Here is an 18,896-nt window from a genome sequence, read left to right as displayed (position 1 = left end):
TCGGCCCTGCTGTGTCAGTTCCAAGTGAGTCGCACTTGGAAAGGTGAGGGAGGGGTACAGAAGATACTCCTTTCCTGGCTTCCATTGGCTTAGGGTCAACATTGGCTGTCCAGTGCAGACTAAAATAGCAAGAGAGCAATGTGCGTGGAGTGAATGCCTATTGGGTACAGAGTACTATGCTAGACTCTTGAAGCGTATAAAGCATTTAGAAGACTTGGCTTAGAAGCTTAGCATCCGGGCCAAATCATCGGGATTTCTTTATCTGCAACCCAGGCTGCAAGCCAGTTACTAATACGAACACGTTTCTGTCATTCGTTAACATCTTTTGACATCCCTTAAAAAGTTTTAGTTTTTCTATGTTATTCTGGGGTTTAGCAAAATCGAAAAAGAATAAAAAAGAAAAGTTAGGCAGCAAATAAGGAGCTCTACACCACTCCTCCCGATCTACCGGTTTTTAGCCCAAAATTTTCCTTGAAAAGAAAGGTTAGTCGAAATCTCAGTCTTTAAGTAGAAAAGATGACATTTTACACCTAAGAGTTTGAACATTTTTTTATTGAAACATTTAAGATTCATTTACAAAAGCGACCCAAGCAATGAATCAATCAGAGCTTACAAGGGAAAAAAGGGAAAATAACTATATTACAAATATTTCTCACCCCTGAAGCAAAAGACATGGGCTGCAGCAAAGAGATGGCAAACACTTTGGAAATCTATACAGCCTGGGCTGGAATAACAATGTCAGCGTAATGTTATCTTAAAGTTTAGGCTTCTTTCAGGAGGATGGAACCCATTATTATGTTTTATCCTTGGGGGAGTATTTCCTTACTTGAACGTAATGTATATTGCTGGTTTAGACGTTTGTCTGCATAAATAGTTTCTAGCCTATGTCTTAACATAATACCATGCAGTCCTTTCCTAATTTTAGAACAAACCGTGAGAATTATCCAAGGCAATGTATTTTATAAGTGAAAGCCCATGGTCTTCTCTAAATGACAGTTACGTTACTTTACAGTCTTGGTTACTTGCAATATTTTCTCAGGTGACGATAATGGAAGATTTTCTTAAAATTGTTCTCTGGCTGGGAAAATTAGTAGGAATCGACATCGAAGTATAAAAGCATCGGTTCTTTTGAGTAGTTAAAAAATATACCTTATTTCGTTTGTAAAGTATCGTTGTGAGAGACTGAGTAGCATAGTGCTGGAGACAGTGCTTTCTGTTCTTCTACAAAGTTTTCTTGCTCTAATTATTAATGTAACTTCTTGGAAACATTTGAGGTTACATATAGAAACAATCAAGGCAATATATTGAGACATCTCATTAAACATGCAAAAATTCCTGAAAGGTATTGCCCAGATAGAGAAAGTCCTGTAGGGCTCAGATTCTCCTTGGTGTCATTTTGCTTGAAATATGGCTCGCTGAGGGTCTGGGACTCCTTCAGTTTATTTCGGGGAGCTAGCTCCCTTAATGACCGGTTCCCTATTCAAATAGGTCGCCCAGTAGACCAAGTTGAAAGTTCCAAATAGAACCGGGAAGACGATTCGGGACATTTTGTCAATCTTGCTGATGCTGTTGTAAGTCTTTTTGGTCTCAGGAGGCCTCTCCTCGGAAGGTTTCGCTGGGGCGGCCGCAGCGGGGTTCCCTGGGCCTGAGGGGGTCACGTCTTTGGGGATGTTGGGGGGGTGGGTCAGCTTTCCAGCACTGAATGCATTGACCGATTTGTTTCCTAATAAATCCCGCTCTTTTTTCTGCAACATAAAAAGGCAAAAATGAAGCATTTTCTGAAACCCATTTGCCTCCGTGTGAGGTTTGGGGAAATGGGCTCTATCCACAGCTGAAAGAGTTAACAGATTTATTTTCCTCACATACTCTTCAAGCAACAGTTTCCTATGACCAAAGTTGTATACCTCATCTTACATTTTTAAATGCTGAATTTTTGCAATTCCCACCCCTACAAGCCACCCAGAACACTACCTATTCAGTATGAATGCTCTCGAAGCCATTTATTACATGTACCATTCAACAAAAACTAATTAGATTCTCATGTAATAGTGCAATCACTTTCTGGTCAGTCAGTCGATCAGTAGTATTTACTGAGTACCTACCATGTGCAGTACTCTGAACTGAGGGCCAAAGAGAGTAATACAGAGGGAAAGATAAGATTCCTTCATGTAAGCTTACAAACCACTGGAGAAAACAGGCACAGCGTCATCTTCAGCTAGGAGGAAGATGTTTTTAAATAGTAAAGTTTGTAAATAGATAAGCAAGTGGTGCTGAGGGGGGAAGCGACTACATAAGTGTTGAAGTGGGGTGAAATTATTGAGATGAAGGTTGGAAGGATGTGATTTGGGAAAAAGGAAAGGAAGGAAAGTCTCCTGAGGAGGAGCAATATCATAAGGTCTGAGAACATGGTGATTACTGAGCATTTAGGACAGTGCTCTGCATCCAGGAAGTGCTTAATAAATACTATTGCTGATGCTAGTAGTATCTACGCTGCGGTCTGGCGAGTTTAAAAGGTGAGGGAGTTCCAGGCAAAGGAAGGGTGTGAACCAGCAGTCAGAGAAAAGAGTATCAAGAGTGAGGTGTAGTGAAAATGTGAATGACTTTAGAAGGAATGGACTATTTGAGTAGGGGGTGGTCAAAACCGACTCATCCTGGAACCTGGGACGAGGCCAAGGGATTTAAAGGAGTGGATGCTCTGACTTGGCTGGAGCAGGGAAAGCATGGGATAGCTTCCTCCCAGCATGGACGGGACCTTAAGCCCTACCTAGAGGTCACTCCCTGCTGGAGCCGGTAGCACCGCTGGGAGCCGACGGGCGCCCCCGCATTCCGGCCCCCGACCGCGGCCTCCGCCGGGGGCCGCGGCCATGTCGGGGCCAGGTCCTCCCTTCGGCCCACACGCCGATGAGGGGAGGACCAACCCCCGCAATACCATGGGGTCCCTGGTCCGAACAGCTTGGCTCGGCACCAGAAAACAAAACCCCTAAATGGCATCTGCTTTGCAACAGTTGAAGTCAGAACAGGCACGCTCACACATTCTTTTACAAGTTTCCTGTTCTGGAGAATTCCACCCTATTTCTTTTTCTGGAACCAGATGAACCTTTTGTCATAGAGCATCGCCCAGTGAAAGATTCCTTCCCGGCCTCGAAGAGGAAAGAATGGCAGCCTGGTGATGTAAGCCAGTCCATCCACCCTCAGCAGGAATATGAGGCAATTCTTGGTCTCTCTATCTTTGTATCTCTTCAGCCTCGGCATCTCAGCACTTACGATATATGAGACTTGATTTTTTTCGGTGTAGTAGGCTCAGACTGACATACTTGAGGAGGTCACGTGAAACCTGGAACCTGGAGTCAGAATACTCTTCTCAGAGTCTATCTCCCACATTTCAGTGCCAGCTCTTTGCGGTTAGGGATCATGTTCACTAACTCTATTCTACCCCCTCCAGTGTTTAATGCAATACTCTGCACAGAATGCTGTTGATTGATTAAATGATTACTACAGATGACACAATCAGTACCTTGAGCAGATTACTCAGGGTTGCCGAAAGGAACTCGCTCTACATCAAATGGCGGGACAAGACAACCAACGGTGTGGTCCTGGGATACAGTCAGACACACTGTTCACGGCAATGGATTTTGGTTGTGTAGGGCCAGTGGGGGTAATGGAGGACAGCAGGATACCCAAGCAACCTCTGAACGATGAACTGAAAAGGGGCTTTCTTACCATCCCAGAGGGCCACTGTAATGTAATTCAACACGTTCTCAAACACCGCAGTGCAACGGGGGACTATTTGGAGACCGTGGCAGCAGGCCGACCAACAGACAGCCACCGGGAGAGGGATTGCTCTACGTGACCAAAGACTTGACGAAGACCAGGCTCCCTAAAAGGCAGGCCTGAGAACAGAATCACTCTTGTATGGGGAAAGCATGGCTAGCACATGGATGGAGATGAAAAAGAGCCAAAAAAAGAGGGCCCAGAGTCACTTGAAGAGTACCCGGACCGTGAAGCCCTCCAGAGTTTGTTGTTTTACCACAAGTTTTGGAGCTTCCTTCTCACGTTCGCCTAAGTCCCTGCATCCTCTTGCTGCAACTATTTTACTGCTGAAGCTCAGGCATCTTCCCCAAAGGCAGAGAGGCCACTGGAGGCTGGCTTACTATGCCCTTCTCCCTGGGGCTGGCTGCAGGAAGCCCGTCTGCAGCTCCTCGGGTCACGTGTCACCTTGGGTCCGGAGTTTCTAACGAGCTGCCTTTCTGAACAAATATATGGGAGAGTGTGGTAGCCACACGAGTCCTATCAGTCATATAGCGAGAACAGGTGTGTGAACAGATCGTCACTAACCATGCTGTCATCTACAAAAATGAATACAGAAGAGCCAGTCCTGCACTTGGGGAAGCGGGATACGAGTTATAATTATACGGTGATTGGCTCTCACAACTCTTAAACACGTCCGAATCAGGGACGATATTTTTTACTTTTATTGTACTCTCTCAAGTGCTTAATACGAAGTTCTGCACATAGTAAGCGCTCAGTATATACGAATGACGGACTTGTACAAAGCATATTTAGCTACCGCCCCATGTGAGACCTGATTATCTTGCACCTACCCGAACGCTTAGTACGGGGCTTGGCATTTAGTAAGCACATAGCAAATGCCGCAGTTATTATTGAATGAAATTATAAATATATGCGTTTGTAGGGAAAGACCAACCAAATGCTGGGCTTCATGAGGAAAGGAAAGAAAACAATGAAAAGGTAAATATTTGCCTCTATTAAAAAAAACAGAATTATGGCAATTGTAATATTAATCAATCAGTGAAATTTACTGAGTTCTTCCTGTCTGCAGAGCACTACACTCAACTGAGGTGCTGGACGTGAGAAAGGACATAATCACGTATGAAATGTTTTATTGAAGCACAACAAATTTGGTCTGGGAGAAGCTTATGATTGAGAAGATGAGGCCTTTTCTGTCTCTAAAGGAGAATGGTAGAGAGCTGAAATAGAGATCAAAGGTGAAGACGGGGCAAACACAATATTGTTTATCACCAAATCTCACAACCCGGGATGTGAAAGCACCTGGAAATATCTTTCCACAACAGGTGGCGAGCCTCTGAAATCAATTACAAGGAGCTGTGCAGACCTAACATATCTCTATGCTCATAAATGCTGTGAATAAATTCATGGATGAGTGGTCCATAATGAGTCACTAGAGGGAAAGGTAAGGAAAGGTAAGGATACATGGAGGAAAATGACAGATGTCAGGCTAGCCATCCTTACACATTAGGCTAGCTGTCTTGGCAAGCTGTCTTTCAGATCAATCCACCGAGAATCTTGTGCCCAGAATCCTAGGCTAGATGAAACCCTGTTTCGATCCAGAAGGAGAAGTTGTTTGCCTTTAGGTTCTTAGATAAGAAGCGACCCAAAAAACAGTTCAGTTATTTGAATCCTTGAGGGTGTCTCAACTGACACTGCATTATCCATGAGAGAGATAGCCTGGATACTTGAAATCCACAGATAATCCAAAGCCTCCTACCCATCAGACCTCCTCCCACTGCGCTGGCAAAAACCAAAACCCACTCACGAGCCCCTCCCTGCACCAACAAGCCATCGATAGAGCCTGCAGTTCATCAGCGAAATGGCCGCTGGACCGAGGAGGAGATTTCAGGGAAGTGGCTACCCTGTATATCAGCTCTTCCATCCAGTAGAGTCCCCGCACTGAATAATCAGGCTCGACCTAACTGAAGCACGAGTCTATAAATTGCTCGTCCCTACTGCTGAAAACATCGATTAAAATCGGTACCTTTATTTTAGCGGCTTCCAGAGCTTTCTTACCATCCCAGGCCCAACTTCTCTTTGTGAAATAATTCACCGTCGCAAATTCAATGAGAGCGGAGAATACAAAGGCATAGCATACAGCTATGAACCAGTCCATGGCCGTGGCGTAGGCTACTTTGGGCAGAGAGTTGCGAGCACTGATGCTCAAGGTTGTCATAGTCAGCACTGTCGTCACTCCTGAGGGCAAAAGAACAGAGTGAAAGCAGGGGGCAGAGACAGGAGGGAGATGGAGAGAAAGGGAAAGAAAAGATGCGTATCAGTGTCTTAATCTCAGAAAGAAAGTGGCATATATCTGAAGATGGGGACCTATCTCTAAGTGGAAAGAATATGGGCCTGGGAATCCATAATCCCAGCTGGGTTAGGTACCTGACTGCTGGGTGACCTTGGACAAGTCACTTCACTTCTCTGTCCCTCAGTTTTCTCATCTATAAAATGGAGATCAAATCCTACTCCCTTTCCTACACAGACTGTGAGCCCCATGAGGCACTGTGTCCAACCTGATTATCTTGTACTTACCCCGGGGCTTAGAACATAGTAGTTGCTTAAGAAATAACAAATACCATAATGAAGTACTTTGAATGTAAACACAAGCAAAACAAGAAAGTGGGAGAGGAAGTGGGACCACTCGATTCACAGTGCTGTCCAGCAGTACATCCTGGCTTAGTGGAAAGAGCCCGGGCTCAGGAGTCAGAGGACGTGGGTTCTAATCCCAGCTCCACCACTTGTTTGCTGTATGCCCTTGGGCGAGCCACTTAACTTCTCTGTGCCTCAGTTACCTCATCTGTAAAATAGGGAGTAAGACTGTGAGCCCCACGTGGGACAACCTGATTACCTTGTATCTACCCCAGTGCTTAGAACAGTGCCAAGCACATAAGAAGCACTTAACAAGTACCATCTCATGGAAGGGAGAGTAACACAACCCTGAAGAACCCCAAAAGATGGTAAGGTTGGATTGGCGTATCCATGGACTGTCGACTGTTCCGGATGATCCCTTCTGAGTTACACATCAGAGAAGCCAAATTGTGCTTGAGTGACTCCCGCTGAGCTACATGGAGGTAATAATAATAATAGTGGTATTTGGTAAGTGTTTACTATGTGCCAGGCACTGTACTAAGCCCTGGGGTAGATTCAAGGTAATCAGGTTGGACGCAGTCCCTGTCCCACATAAGACTCAGACTTAATCCTCATTTTACAGATGAGGGAACGGAGGACCAGAGCAGTGAAGTGACATTCCCCAAGTCCCACAGCAGGCTTTGGGATTAAAAGCAGAGCCGGGATTAAAACCCAGGTCCTCCAGACTCCCAGGCCCCTGCTCTATCCACTAGTCCCCGCTGCTTCTCATGTTGCTTCAGAGTCCTGCATCTTCCTAGATACAGCTAAAACCTCAGCCCTTCCCACTCCCATCCCACCAGTTCTACGACTTTGCTTTCAGTGCCCTGAATTCACCTCCCATCTCCTTGATTCACGCATACCCATCTCTATGATCTTCTTGTCATGCTTTTTTTCTTCAACTCCAATGCCAGAGTCCTCGCTGTGGCTTATAACTCCTCCACCCTATCCTCCCCTGTTGCCCCAGACCCGTCCATGTTACAGGCATGAGGGCAAACCTAAATTCACGCCCCCCACTCCCCTCAGTCCCTCACTCAGAGAAGAAGTTATCGAGGCAAGGGGTCAAGGCTACAAACTATCGTACTCTCCCAACCGCTTAGTTCTTCTAAACATGGTAGGTGCTCGATAAACACAATCGATTAATGGGCAGACCCAGTCTCCCTTGGACCTCTGTCCCTTGAAGACCCTAAGTTCCTCCTCTATACTCTAAGTACACGGTGGGCAGAAAACATGTTGAACAATTCTGTTATATCGTCCTGTCCCAGCTGCTTAGTACAGTGTTTGGTACATAATAAACACTTAATAAACTACAGGGTAGCTTGGCTTAGTAGATGGAGCGAGGGCCTGGGAGTCAGAAGGACCCGAGTTCTAATCCCGGCTCCACCACATGTCCGCTGTGTGATCTTGGGCAAGTCACTTAATGTCTCTGGGCCTCAGTAACCTCCTCTGAAAAATGGGGGTTAAGACTGTGAGCCCCATATGGGACAGGGATTGTGTCCAACCTGATTAACTGGTATCTACCCCAGTGCTTAGAACAGTGCTTGGCACATAGTAAGTCCTTAACAAGAACCATAATAATTATTATGATTATTATTATTTACTGGAATAGGTTCAGAATGATAATAATAATGATATTTGTAATAATAATACCACCATCATTACGATTATTATTATTTAGAATCTAAACAATCCCGACGGTAGTCCTGCCGTCGACCCCCAGCCCACGTTCTACCTCTGGCCTGCAATGCCCTCCTGCTTCACATCCGCCAAACTTGCACACTTCCCCTCTTCAAAGGCCTACTGAGAGCTCACCTCCTCCAGGAAGCCTTCCCAGACTGAGCCCCTCTTTTACTCTGCTCCTCCTCCTCTCCCTCTGCTCTTCCCCCTCCCCGCCCCATAGCACTTGTATATGTAGATACATATATTATATATTATATGTATATGTATTACATATATATAAAATAATGTTGGTATTTGTTAAGTGCTTACTATGTGCAGAGCACTGTTCTAAGCGCTGGGGTAGACACAGGGGAATCAGGTTGTCCCACGTGGGGCTCACAGTCTTAATCCCCACTTTACATATGAGGTAACTGAGGCACAGAGAAGTTAAGTGACTTGCCCATAGTCACACAGCTGCCAAGTGGCAGAGCTGGGATTCAAACTCATGACCTCTGATTCCAAAGCCCGTGCTCTTTACACTGAGCCACGTTGCTTCAAATATATACACATTTGTTATTCTTTTTATTTTATTAACGATTTTTTGTATCACTAATTCTATTAATATCGATGCTATTCATGCCTGTTTACTTCTTTTGATGTTTGCCTCTTCCTTTCTAACTGTGAGCCCGTTGTGGCACAGATTGTCCCTTTCCGTTGCTGAATTGTACTTTCCAAACGCTTAGTACAGTGCGCTGCACACATCAAGCCCTCAATAAATACGATCAGATGAATGAACCAATCTACTGATGCTGCTTTCCAAGATACAGACTACAACCCATCTATGGATAAAGTGCTTTATTACTGAAAAAGTTTAAATTCGCCGATTTAATCTCCAAGGAACGCCAGTGTTTGAAAACCTAAAGGAAACAAAGTAAATGGTTCCATGTTCTATAAGAGAAATCACCGAAAAAGCACAATTGATGGCACCATCTAGTGCTTGCAGCCCTGAATGGCCAATATTCCGGAATCCAACGTGTAGAAATTTCTTCTGACTCATAGGAAAAACCGCTTTTCATTGGAAATATTCATTCAATCGTATTTATTGAGTGCTTACTATGTGCAGAGCACTGTACTAATATGTGTGATCATCCAATAAATGGCATTGAACAATTCATAGCTAGGCAAGTTAGGAATTTAAGGGGCTGTGGAAAATTATTTTTATTCATGAGGAATACCAGCGATTCAAGAACCCCCCCCCAAAGTTTGCGCTGGTGGCACAGACGCAGCTTTTGCTCCAAAAATCTTCTGTTTTCTAGAAATAAAAATCCAATTTTCATTCCATATTTACGCTTGCTGACTAAATTCAGCCGGAGATAACATTCCACTGCCTATCCCCTTGATTGCTTTGCCTAGATTCGATCAAGTATTAGCATTCAAATACCGTCACATCCCCTCTGTAGCACCTCCCTCCATGAACGAATCGAGTGGACAGGGGGCAGAACTAAGAGGCAGGAGAATTGGGTTCCGTTCCTGGGTCTGACATTTGCCTGCTGTGTGACCTCAGGCAACTAACTCAACTTCTCTGGATCTTCATTTCTCCATCTGGAAAATGGAATCGTTGCCGGCAGGGAACGTGTCTGTTTATTGTACTGTACTCTCCCAGATGCTTAGTAAGGGCTCTTCACGCAGTAAGTGCTCAGTAAATATGATCGAGTGGAATGAATGAATATCCATTCTCCCACTCCAGATGGAACAGGGACTGTGACTAATCTGACGAGGTTGTATCTATCCCAGCACTTAGCACAGTGCTCAGCACATACCGAGCACTTAAGAATTATCAGTCGATTCATAAATAAATCAAGAGATATTTAGTGAGTGCTTACTGTGTGCAGAGCACTGTACTAAGCATTTGGGAGAGTACATTACAATAGAATTGATAGACTCAATCCCAACCCAAGGGGTGCTTGCAGTCTAGAAGGGGAGGCACACATTAAACTAAATTACAGAAAGGGGAAAAGATATTCAATCATATTTACTCATCGCCTACTATGTGCAGAGCACTAGTAAGCACTTGGGGAAAGTATAATAGAGCAATAAAAACTGATATGCATATAAGTGCTGTGGGTAGGGGATTGGGTGAATATTAAGTGTTTAAGGGGCACAGATCCGAACGCATAGGTGATTCAGAAGGGAGGGAGGATTTAAAAAACGAGGGCCTAGTCATGGACTTAATCAGGGAAGGCCTCTTGGAGGAGGTGTGATTTAGGAGGGCGGTGAAGATGGGGAAAGTGGTGGTCTATCAGTTATGAAGTGGGGAGGGAGTTCCGGGCCAGAGGGAGGATGTGAGCGTGGGGTTTGCGGTGAGAGAGAGATGAGTTGGAGGTGAAGGGAGTAGGTCGGTGAAGTGAACGGGTTGGCTTGTGTAGATCAGCGAGGTTAGGTTGGAGGGAGAGAGTTGATTAAGTGCTTTAAAGCTGATATCACAGAAACTCTATCATTACTATTATCATTATGTTCAAATGTACTCAAGCACAAATATTTCACTTTGAGACTTGCATTTTTTAACTTGTCCCTTTATGCCAGCTGATGTCTTAAATCTTAGTTTTTGATATTCCTACTATTCTTATTTGTCGGGAGATTTTAGAGGGCAGGGATCATATTATCACTAAATAATATACTAACTATTGTGATCTTCCAAGTGTTTGGTCTAGTACACTTCCCCACTCAGAATCCAGACCTGCCTCCCAGTTCGGGGCTCTTTTTTCTAGTGTGTTCCAGAATCGGGGAATTCTTCAGTTAACTATACCATACTGTTTTCTGTGCTTCAGTTCCCAAATCAGCAGAATGGGGATTTAATATCTGTTCTCCCTCCTATTTAGACTGTGAATTCTCTATGGGACCTGATTATCTTGTATCTACCCAAGTGCTTGGCATAGAATAAGCGTTTTTAAAAACCCACAATTATTACTCTCCTTGCCCAAAGAGATTATTATTACTCTTACTCAAGGTCACACACAGCAGCAAAATGTCATAGAAATGGAACATAATTCTCCCGGCTGCTAGTTCTGAATTCTTTCCACTCGGCAGCTCTGAACATTTATTAACAAAGGGAGGTAGTCCAGAGGGGATGTGATAATAGTGATGGTATTTAAGTGCCTACTATGTGCCACGCACCGTTCTAGGCTCTGGGGTAGATAATAATGTTGGTATTTGTTAAGCGCTTACTATGTGCAGAGCACTGTTCTAAGCGCTGGGGGAGATACAGGGTAATCAGGTTGTTCCACGTGGGGCTCACAGTTAATCCCCATTTTACAGATGAGGTAACTGAGGCACAGAGAAGTGAAGTGACTTGCGCACGGTCACACAGCTGACAAGTGGCACAGCTTGGATTCGAACCCATGACCTCAGACTCCCAAGCCCGGGCTCTTTCCACTGAGCCATACAGGGTTATCAGGTTGTCCCACGTGGGGGCTCACAGTCTTAATCCCCATTTTACCGGTGAGGTAACTGGGGCACAGAGAAGTGAAGTGACTTACCCAGAGTCACACAGCTGACAGGTGGGGAGGCAGGGATTAGAACCCATGTCCTCTGACTCCCAAGCCCAGGTTCTTTCCAATGAGCCGCGCTGCTTCTCTTATGGTATTTGGTATGGTATTTCTCTTATGGTATGTGATGGTACTTAGTACAGTCCTTGGAACATAGTAAGCACTTAACAAATGCCATAATGATTATTAATACAATAAATGCTCAGTAAGTCTATTGACTGATTGACTAACAGCACACTGGAGGAGGGAGAAAGGGCAGAGGAGTTCAAGTTATCCTTCCACATAATATCCTTGTCTTGATAGTTGTTATGTATTTGACTTGCCCTTCTAGATTGTAAATTCCTTGAGAACTGGAACCGTCTTCAGTTGATATCATCCATATGAATGCATGTTCTCAAGTGTTAGGCACCAAGGAGGTCTCAATGAACGTTAACAACAAATAAAGTATTCTGTTCCCGCTTTTAATAGGACTTTCTTATGGTACTTGTTGAGCACTACTATAGGCCAAGTACTTTTTTAAGGGCTGGAGTAGATATGAGATAATCAGGTTGGCCACTGTCCCTGTCCCCCATGGGGGTAACCGTAGGAGGGAGTAGGATTTAATCCCCATTTTACAGCTGAGGTAACTGAGGCACAGAGAAGTGAAGTGACTTGCTCAAGGTCACAAAGCAGACAGACTGTAAACTCACTGTGGCCAGAGATGTGCTTCTTTATTGTTATACTGTACTCTCCCAAGTGCTCATTACAGTGTTCTGCACGGAGTAAATGCTAAATAAATAAGATTGAATGAATGGGGTGGTGAAATCAGGATTAGAACCCAACTCCCAGGCCTAAGCTCTTTCCACTTGGACTACACTGCTTCTCAAGGTTCAGATATATTTCTAGTAAAAAAAAAAAGTAGTATGCATGAATTTGGAGTTGTGCCAGAACCCCTGGCATTCATATAATAATAATGTTGGCATTTGTTAAGCGCTTACTATGTGCAGAGCACTGTTCTAAGCGCTGGGGTAGATACAGGGTAATCAGGTTGTCCCACGTGAGGCTCACAGTTAATCCCCATTTTACAGATGAGGGAACTGAGGCCCGGAGAAGTGAAGTGACTCGCCCACAGTCACACAGCTGACAAGTGGCAGAGCCGGGAGTCGAACTCATGACCTCTGACTCCGAAGCCCAGGCTCTTTTCCACCGAGCCACACTGCTTCCAATGTATGTTTTTACAATTTTACAATTCCTATATTTTGGACATTTCATGAAGGGGGGGGATTATGATTTTTTCTGAACAAAACTCAGCGTTTAATCAGTCCTCATCTCATTGGGCCTAATTAAAACTTTCTTACAAAATGTCCTCACAAATGGAACATGTTAAAATAGATTTAGTTATGTTCTGGGTCATTGAAATGTGAATAAAAACAGCCCCAGGGCTATGATTCTTTCACAATCTGGAGGGGATGAGACATTATTTTCCCCTTTGCGTCTCAGTGATGCAAAGGCAGAGGATGGTTTATTGGATGATGGCTAGCCAGATGAGGCCTGGGGTTGTTACAGAAAATTTTATTTAAAATGAAGGATTCGCATAACGAGCACATTTTGTCAGATTGAGAGAGACCGATTGAGAAGCCTGAGCAAACATCCCCCCAAATCAAAGGCCTGCCTTTGGATTACAAAGATTTAGGGTAAAAATTCAGATTAAAAATTGCCAAATATGCACTGGAAGTTTTTCTTAAGGATCGTAAACTCCTCCATTAGAATATTAGCCAGCCCCTTGAGAATAGTGATTTGGGGTTCCCAAGCAGCTAGTGAAATGGGTTCAAATAATTGTTCTTTCTCACCTTCAGATTGTGAGCCCAATAGCAATAATAATAAAAATAATGATTATTATGATGCTTGTTAAGCGCTTACTCTATGCCAAGCACTTTTCTAAGCTCTGGTTAATCAGGTCGGACCAAGTCCCTGTCCCACGTGGGGCTCACATTCTAAATTCCCGTTTTACAGATGAGGTGACTGAGGACCAGAGATGTGAAGTGACTCGCACAAGGTCACACAGCAGACAAGTAGCAGAGCTGGGATTAGAGCCCAGGTTGTTCCGACTCGCAGGTCCGGGCTCTACCCACTAAGGCACTCCATGTGGGACAGGAACTGGGTCCGACTTGCCCAGTGCTTGGCATGAAACTTCATAGCTGACCTGTTTCTGACCCACTCAGCTTTTCTCCTTGCCATTACTGAAATCTGGCTCTCCCTAGATGTCTCCCCAGCTGCTCTCTCCCAAGGGGGTGGTCTCGTCTTCTCTCACTCCCCAAGATTCCCTCAAAAAGCGAGAGAAGTTGGCCTCCTCCTCCCCAGCCCAGAGCTACTTGCATACAATCCCGCATCTCTTTTTTACTTCCTTTTTGAAGCCCGCACCATTAAACTCCAGCACCCACCCCAGGCCCCACCTCTAATTTTCCACACCTTTCTCACATTCCTTCTCTAGCCCTATGTTTTCCTTGTTAAATCAGTACTTAACAAATGTCACAATTAAGTTCAACATGGTAGCAATATGGATGGCGACCAAGGGGCGGATTTTAGCCATGTTGTGACGGAGAAACCCATAGGATTTGGTGACAGGCCCAATATGGGGTTGAATGAGGGACATGAGTCAGGGTAATACCAAGGTAACAGACTTGAAAGACAGGAGGGAGAGTGGTGTTTTCTACAGTGATGGGAAAGACGGGGTTTGGTGGGGAGATGGAGAGTTCAGTTTGGGACATAGGTTTGAGGCGTCATTGTGACATTCAAGACACAAGGAAATTTGATAGAGAAGAAAAGGAGTGAGGTCAGGGCTGGAGATTTAGATTTGGGATTCATCTGCAGATGGGAGTGAATGAGTTCTCCAAGGGAGTGGGTGTAGTTGGAGAATAGAAGAGGACCCAGAACTGAGCTCTGAGATTCCCACAGTTAGGAGGTGGGAAGGCGGAGGAGAAGACTGTGAAAGAGATTGAGAAAGAGTGGTCAGAGAGCCAGGAGGAGAACCAGGAGAGGACAGAGGCATTGAAGCCAAGGTTAAATAATGTATCAAGGAGAAAACAGACCATTAATAAATGCTGCTGATGAAAATAGACTGTGTAAGAATCTTTCCCGATAGCCTGGTGTCCTACATCTCAGTCCTGAAGCCCCTGAGTTTGGTGTTTACCACCTGTGACATGAGGAAAAACACATTCCACTTCTTATTGGCTCAAGTGAGGAATGGGTGCTAATTATTGATATGCAAATTTCCAAAATATAGTCCAGTGAGAAATAAAGCAAGCAATTACTGAAAAACAATCAACTTTGAAGTGAAGTGGTACACAGGTGCCTTTTAGCACAAGCCAGGGATTAATTTTCAAAGAAAGCCTAGATTACTTTCATGGAAAACCATAAAAATCCTGGATCAAACCCCTTTTCTTCTAGTCCCCTCCACCTAGGGTGCCAGGTTTAAACCAGTTCAGTGCAACTGTAGACTGAGATTATCCTGGTGTTCCTCAGAGGGATGTCTGGACCCTTGTATCAATCAATCGGTGGGATTTACTGAGTGCTTACTGTGTGCACTGTCCTAAATTTTGGGAAAAGAGAATGACCTTTCTCCCAGGGTGATCCTCTCCCTCGTTATTTCGCCCTGCCCAGTTGGCAGGAGAGAGAGGGAAGGGTGTTTTTAAGTACTCTGTACTCACCAAATACAGTTCTAGCAGGAACAGATTCTCTGTTTAGCCAAAATGACACTTGTGATAAGATCACGGTCATTATGCAGGGAAGGTAGGTCTGAATTACAAAGTAACCAATTTTTCTCTTTAGGTGGAAGTGTGCTGTCATTATCGTGTATTCACCTGTGAAAGAGAAATAAGTCCATGTTACTGAAGCAGGAGCTATCAAACTTTCTCAATCAGTCAATCAGGGGTTTCACTGACCACTTAGTGTATGCAGAGAGCTGAAATGGGTGATAGGATGATACAATATGTCAAATAGTATCTGCCCAGAGGTAGCTTATAGTCTAGCAGGAGAGACAGACATTTAAGTAAATTACGTACAGAATAGACTGAGTGTGAGGATACGAACATAGGTTTTGGGCCGAGGGAAATGGTAAATGCTTATGTGCTTAGGGGGAGCAGATTCAAATCCATCGGTGATGCACAAGGGAGGGAACTGAGTAGAAGATTAGTCAGGGAAGGCGTCCTGGAGGAGATGAGATTTTAATAGGGCTTTGATGATGGGGAGAGGGGTGGTTTGTTGGATGTGAAGAGGGAGGGAGGTCCAGGAAGAAGGGAGGGCATGAGCAAGGGATGAATGGTGGGAGAGACAAGAGAGAGAGGCAGGGTAAGTTGGCTTTAGAGGAATAAAGTGTGCAGGCTGGATTGTAGCGAAAGAAGGGCGAGACTAGAGGGAAGCAGAATGGCTTAGTGGAAGGAGCATGGGCCTGGTAATCAGAGGTCCTGGGTTCTAATCCCAGCTCTACCAATTGCTTACTGTGTTACCTTGGACAAGTCTCTTAACTTCTCTGTGCCTTAGTAACCTCATCTGTAAAATGGGAATTAAATTAATTCATTCAGTTGTATTTACTGAGCGCTTACTGTGGGCAAGGCACGGTACTAAGCACTTGGGAGAGTACAATATAGCAACAGGCACGTTCCCAAATCCTACTGCCTCTGGTTTAGACTGTGAGCCCCATGTGGGACAGGAACTAGGTCCACGCCGAATGCCTCATACCTACTCCAGCATTTAGAAGAGTGCTTGACCTGGTAAGTGCTCAACAAATACCTTTAAAAATTAGGTAGAGGGGAGAGAGCTGATTGATTGCCTTAAAGCCCGTGGAGAGGAGTTTCTGCCTGATCAATCAATCAGTGGTATTTATCGAGTGCTTACTTTGTGCAGAGCACTGTACTAAGCATTTGAGAAAGTATAATGGAGCCATCCTTGCTCTCAGGGAGCTTACAATCTAAGTGGGAGAAACATACATTAAAATGGATTGGTTCCATGGTGGTGAGAAGGCATTTTGCTCTATGAAACATTTCTCAGCGGAAGTCTTTCAAGATGATAGGACAAACGGCTGTTTTTTACTGGCTACTCATCGATCCCTCTCATAGCTGAAATTCCAAGGTCACCTGATCTTCCGAGCAGGGGGCGGAGCTGGGGAAAAGGGAGGCAGGACTTTTTGCGAGGCTCAGGAGTCTGGATACCAGGTCAACCACACATGCATTTTCCTCTGATTCCCTGGCTCAGTTTCCCGGGTAGATCCCCATGGGAGGGGCGGCGGGTGGGACCCCAGTATGGGCTGACACATTTGGGACTTATGGTCCGGATGTGGAGAGTTGATGCCATTCCACCGCTGCCAACGGACTGCCTTGACCATGTGCTTGCGAATGTCCCTCCCGGACCAGGGGACAGAGATGCCACTCCAGGGCTGGGAGAGTCAGTCAATCCATCCATCGTATTTATTGAGCACTTACTGTGTGCAAGCACTATATTAAGTGTTTGGGAGAGTACAATATAACAATATCACAGACATATATCCTACAGTAAACTTAGAGTTTAGAGGGGGAGACAGATATTAATGTGAATAAAGAAACTACAGCTACGTACATCAGTTCTGTGGGGATGGGAGGGGAATGAATAAAGGGAGCAAGTCAGGGTGATGCAGAAGGGAGTGGGAAAAAGAAAGGGAGGGCTTAGTCATGGAAGGCCTCTTGGAGGAGTCCAAGCAGCAGCGTGAAGCAGCGTGGCTCACTGGAAAGAGCACGGGCTTTGGAGTCAGAGGTCATGGGTTCGAACCCCGGCTCTACCACTTGTCAGCTGTGTGACTTTGGGCGAGTCACTTAACTTCTCGGTGCCTCAGTTACCTCATCTGTAAAATGGGGATTAAGACTGTGAGCCCCACGTGGGACAACCTGATTCCCCTGTGTCTACTCCAGCGCTTAGAACAGTGCTCAGCACATAGTAAGCGCTTAACAAATACCAACATTATTATTATTATTGGAAAGAGCACGGGCTTTGGAGTCAGGGCTCATGAGGGCTCATGAGTTCGAATCCCAGCTCTGCCACTTGTCGGTTGTATGACTGTGGGCAAGCCACTTCACTTCTCTGTGCCTCAGTTCCCTCATCTGTAAAATGGGGATTAAGACTGTGAGCCCCACGTGGGACAACCTGATTCCCCTATGTCTACCCCAGCGCTTAGAACAGTGCTCGGCACATAGTAAGCGCTTAACAAATACCAACTAAAAGAGAAGTCTGGGCTCATCATCAGTCTGGTCTCTGGACTACGGAGGCTCTTCTCCCTCCCCACAAAATGGGAAAGTGGCCCAAACTGAAGTGGTTCAATCCCAACTCCTGAGGAGGGTTTGTGCTGCCTGAGATGCATCCGGCTACAGGACTCACCGAAGTGACATAATGAATAGCCTTGTATTTGTTTTCTTTCTATTTAAAAACATGACAAAAATGAAATACCCCGTTGCCAGCAGCAGTCTGAGGAAGGGGCAACCCCCAGATCGGAGAACACTGTGGCCATTGCCCAGCCCAGGAGGGCTGTGCGTAGGGGGCGGGAACTGGGCCAGTGTCAGATTGTGCCATATAAATGGCAGGGGCAGTGGGAGTCACAGTGGATCAGAGTTTGGCCCCCTTGCCTTGGAATTGGTGGAATTAACTGGATGACCAGACATGTATGTAAGCCAACCAAATTGCACCCCCACTGAGGACCCAGTATATCACACATCTGGGAAGGAACCATATCTAAGAAGGAACCATATCAGAGAAGCAGCGTGGCTCAGCGGAAAGAGCCTGGGCTTGGGAGCCAGAGGTCGTGGGTTCAAATCTCTGCCACCTGTCACCTGTGTGACTGTGGGCAACTCACTTTACTTCTCTGTGCCTCAGTTCCCTCATCTGTAAAATGGGGATGAAGACAGTGAGCCTCACGTGGACAACCTGATGACCCTATATCTACTCCAGCGCTTAGAACAATGCTCTGCACATAGTAAGCGCTTAACAAATACCAAATACATTATTTTCTAAGGCTTTTCACCTATGTGTGACTAAGGGGATGGAACTAAGTGTATGGGTGAGGCAGAAGAGAGGGAAAATAGGGTGAGGTGATGAGGGATTAGTCAGGGAAAGCTTCCTGGAGGAGATGTTAATTCTGTAAGGCCTGAAAGATGGGGTGAGGGCAGTTGAGTCAGATGTGAAGGGGAAGGGAATTCTAGGCAGAAAGGAAGACATGATCAAGAGTAAGTGTGGCAAGAGCAGGGAGTGAGTAGG

The 18,896-nt window shown here is 45.2% G+C and overlaps 1 protein-coding gene across 2 annotated transcripts in view; it reads right to left on the bottom strand.

Annotated features, from left to right (window-relative positions):
- Nucleotides 1–531: 531 nt before the first annotated feature.
- GABRA5 (gamma-aminobutyric acid type A receptor subunit alpha5) overlaps nucleotides 532–18,896 on the bottom strand; it is an 81,955-nt gene continuing 63,590 nt past the window's right edge. For both annotated transcript variants that reach the window (XM_029046742.2, XM_029046743.2), the window contains exons 8-10: nucleotides 15,329–15,481; nucleotides 5,795–6,006; nucleotides 532–1,745 (exon numbers count right to left, since the gene is read on the bottom strand). In XM_029046742.2, the coding sequence (XP_028902575.1) occupies nucleotides 1,440–1,745; nucleotides 5,795–6,006; nucleotides 15,329–15,481 (671 nt within the window). In that variant the 3' untranslated portion in view covers nucleotides 532–1,439. The remainder of the gene's footprint in view (nucleotides 1,746–5,794; nucleotides 6,007–15,328; nucleotides 15,482–18,896) is intronic.

This window comes from Ornithorhynchus anatinus, chromosome 18 (assembly GCF_004115215.2).
Source record: "Ornithorhynchus anatinus isolate Pmale09 chromosome 18, mOrnAna1.pri.v4, whole genome shotgun sequence".
Taxonomy (NCBI): domain Eukaryota; kingdom Metazoa; phylum Chordata; class Mammalia; order Monotremata; family Ornithorhynchidae; genus Ornithorhynchus; species Ornithorhynchus anatinus.
Note: the sequence above shows the minus strand (reverse complement) of the source record. Positions and strands in the feature narration are given on the sequence as shown.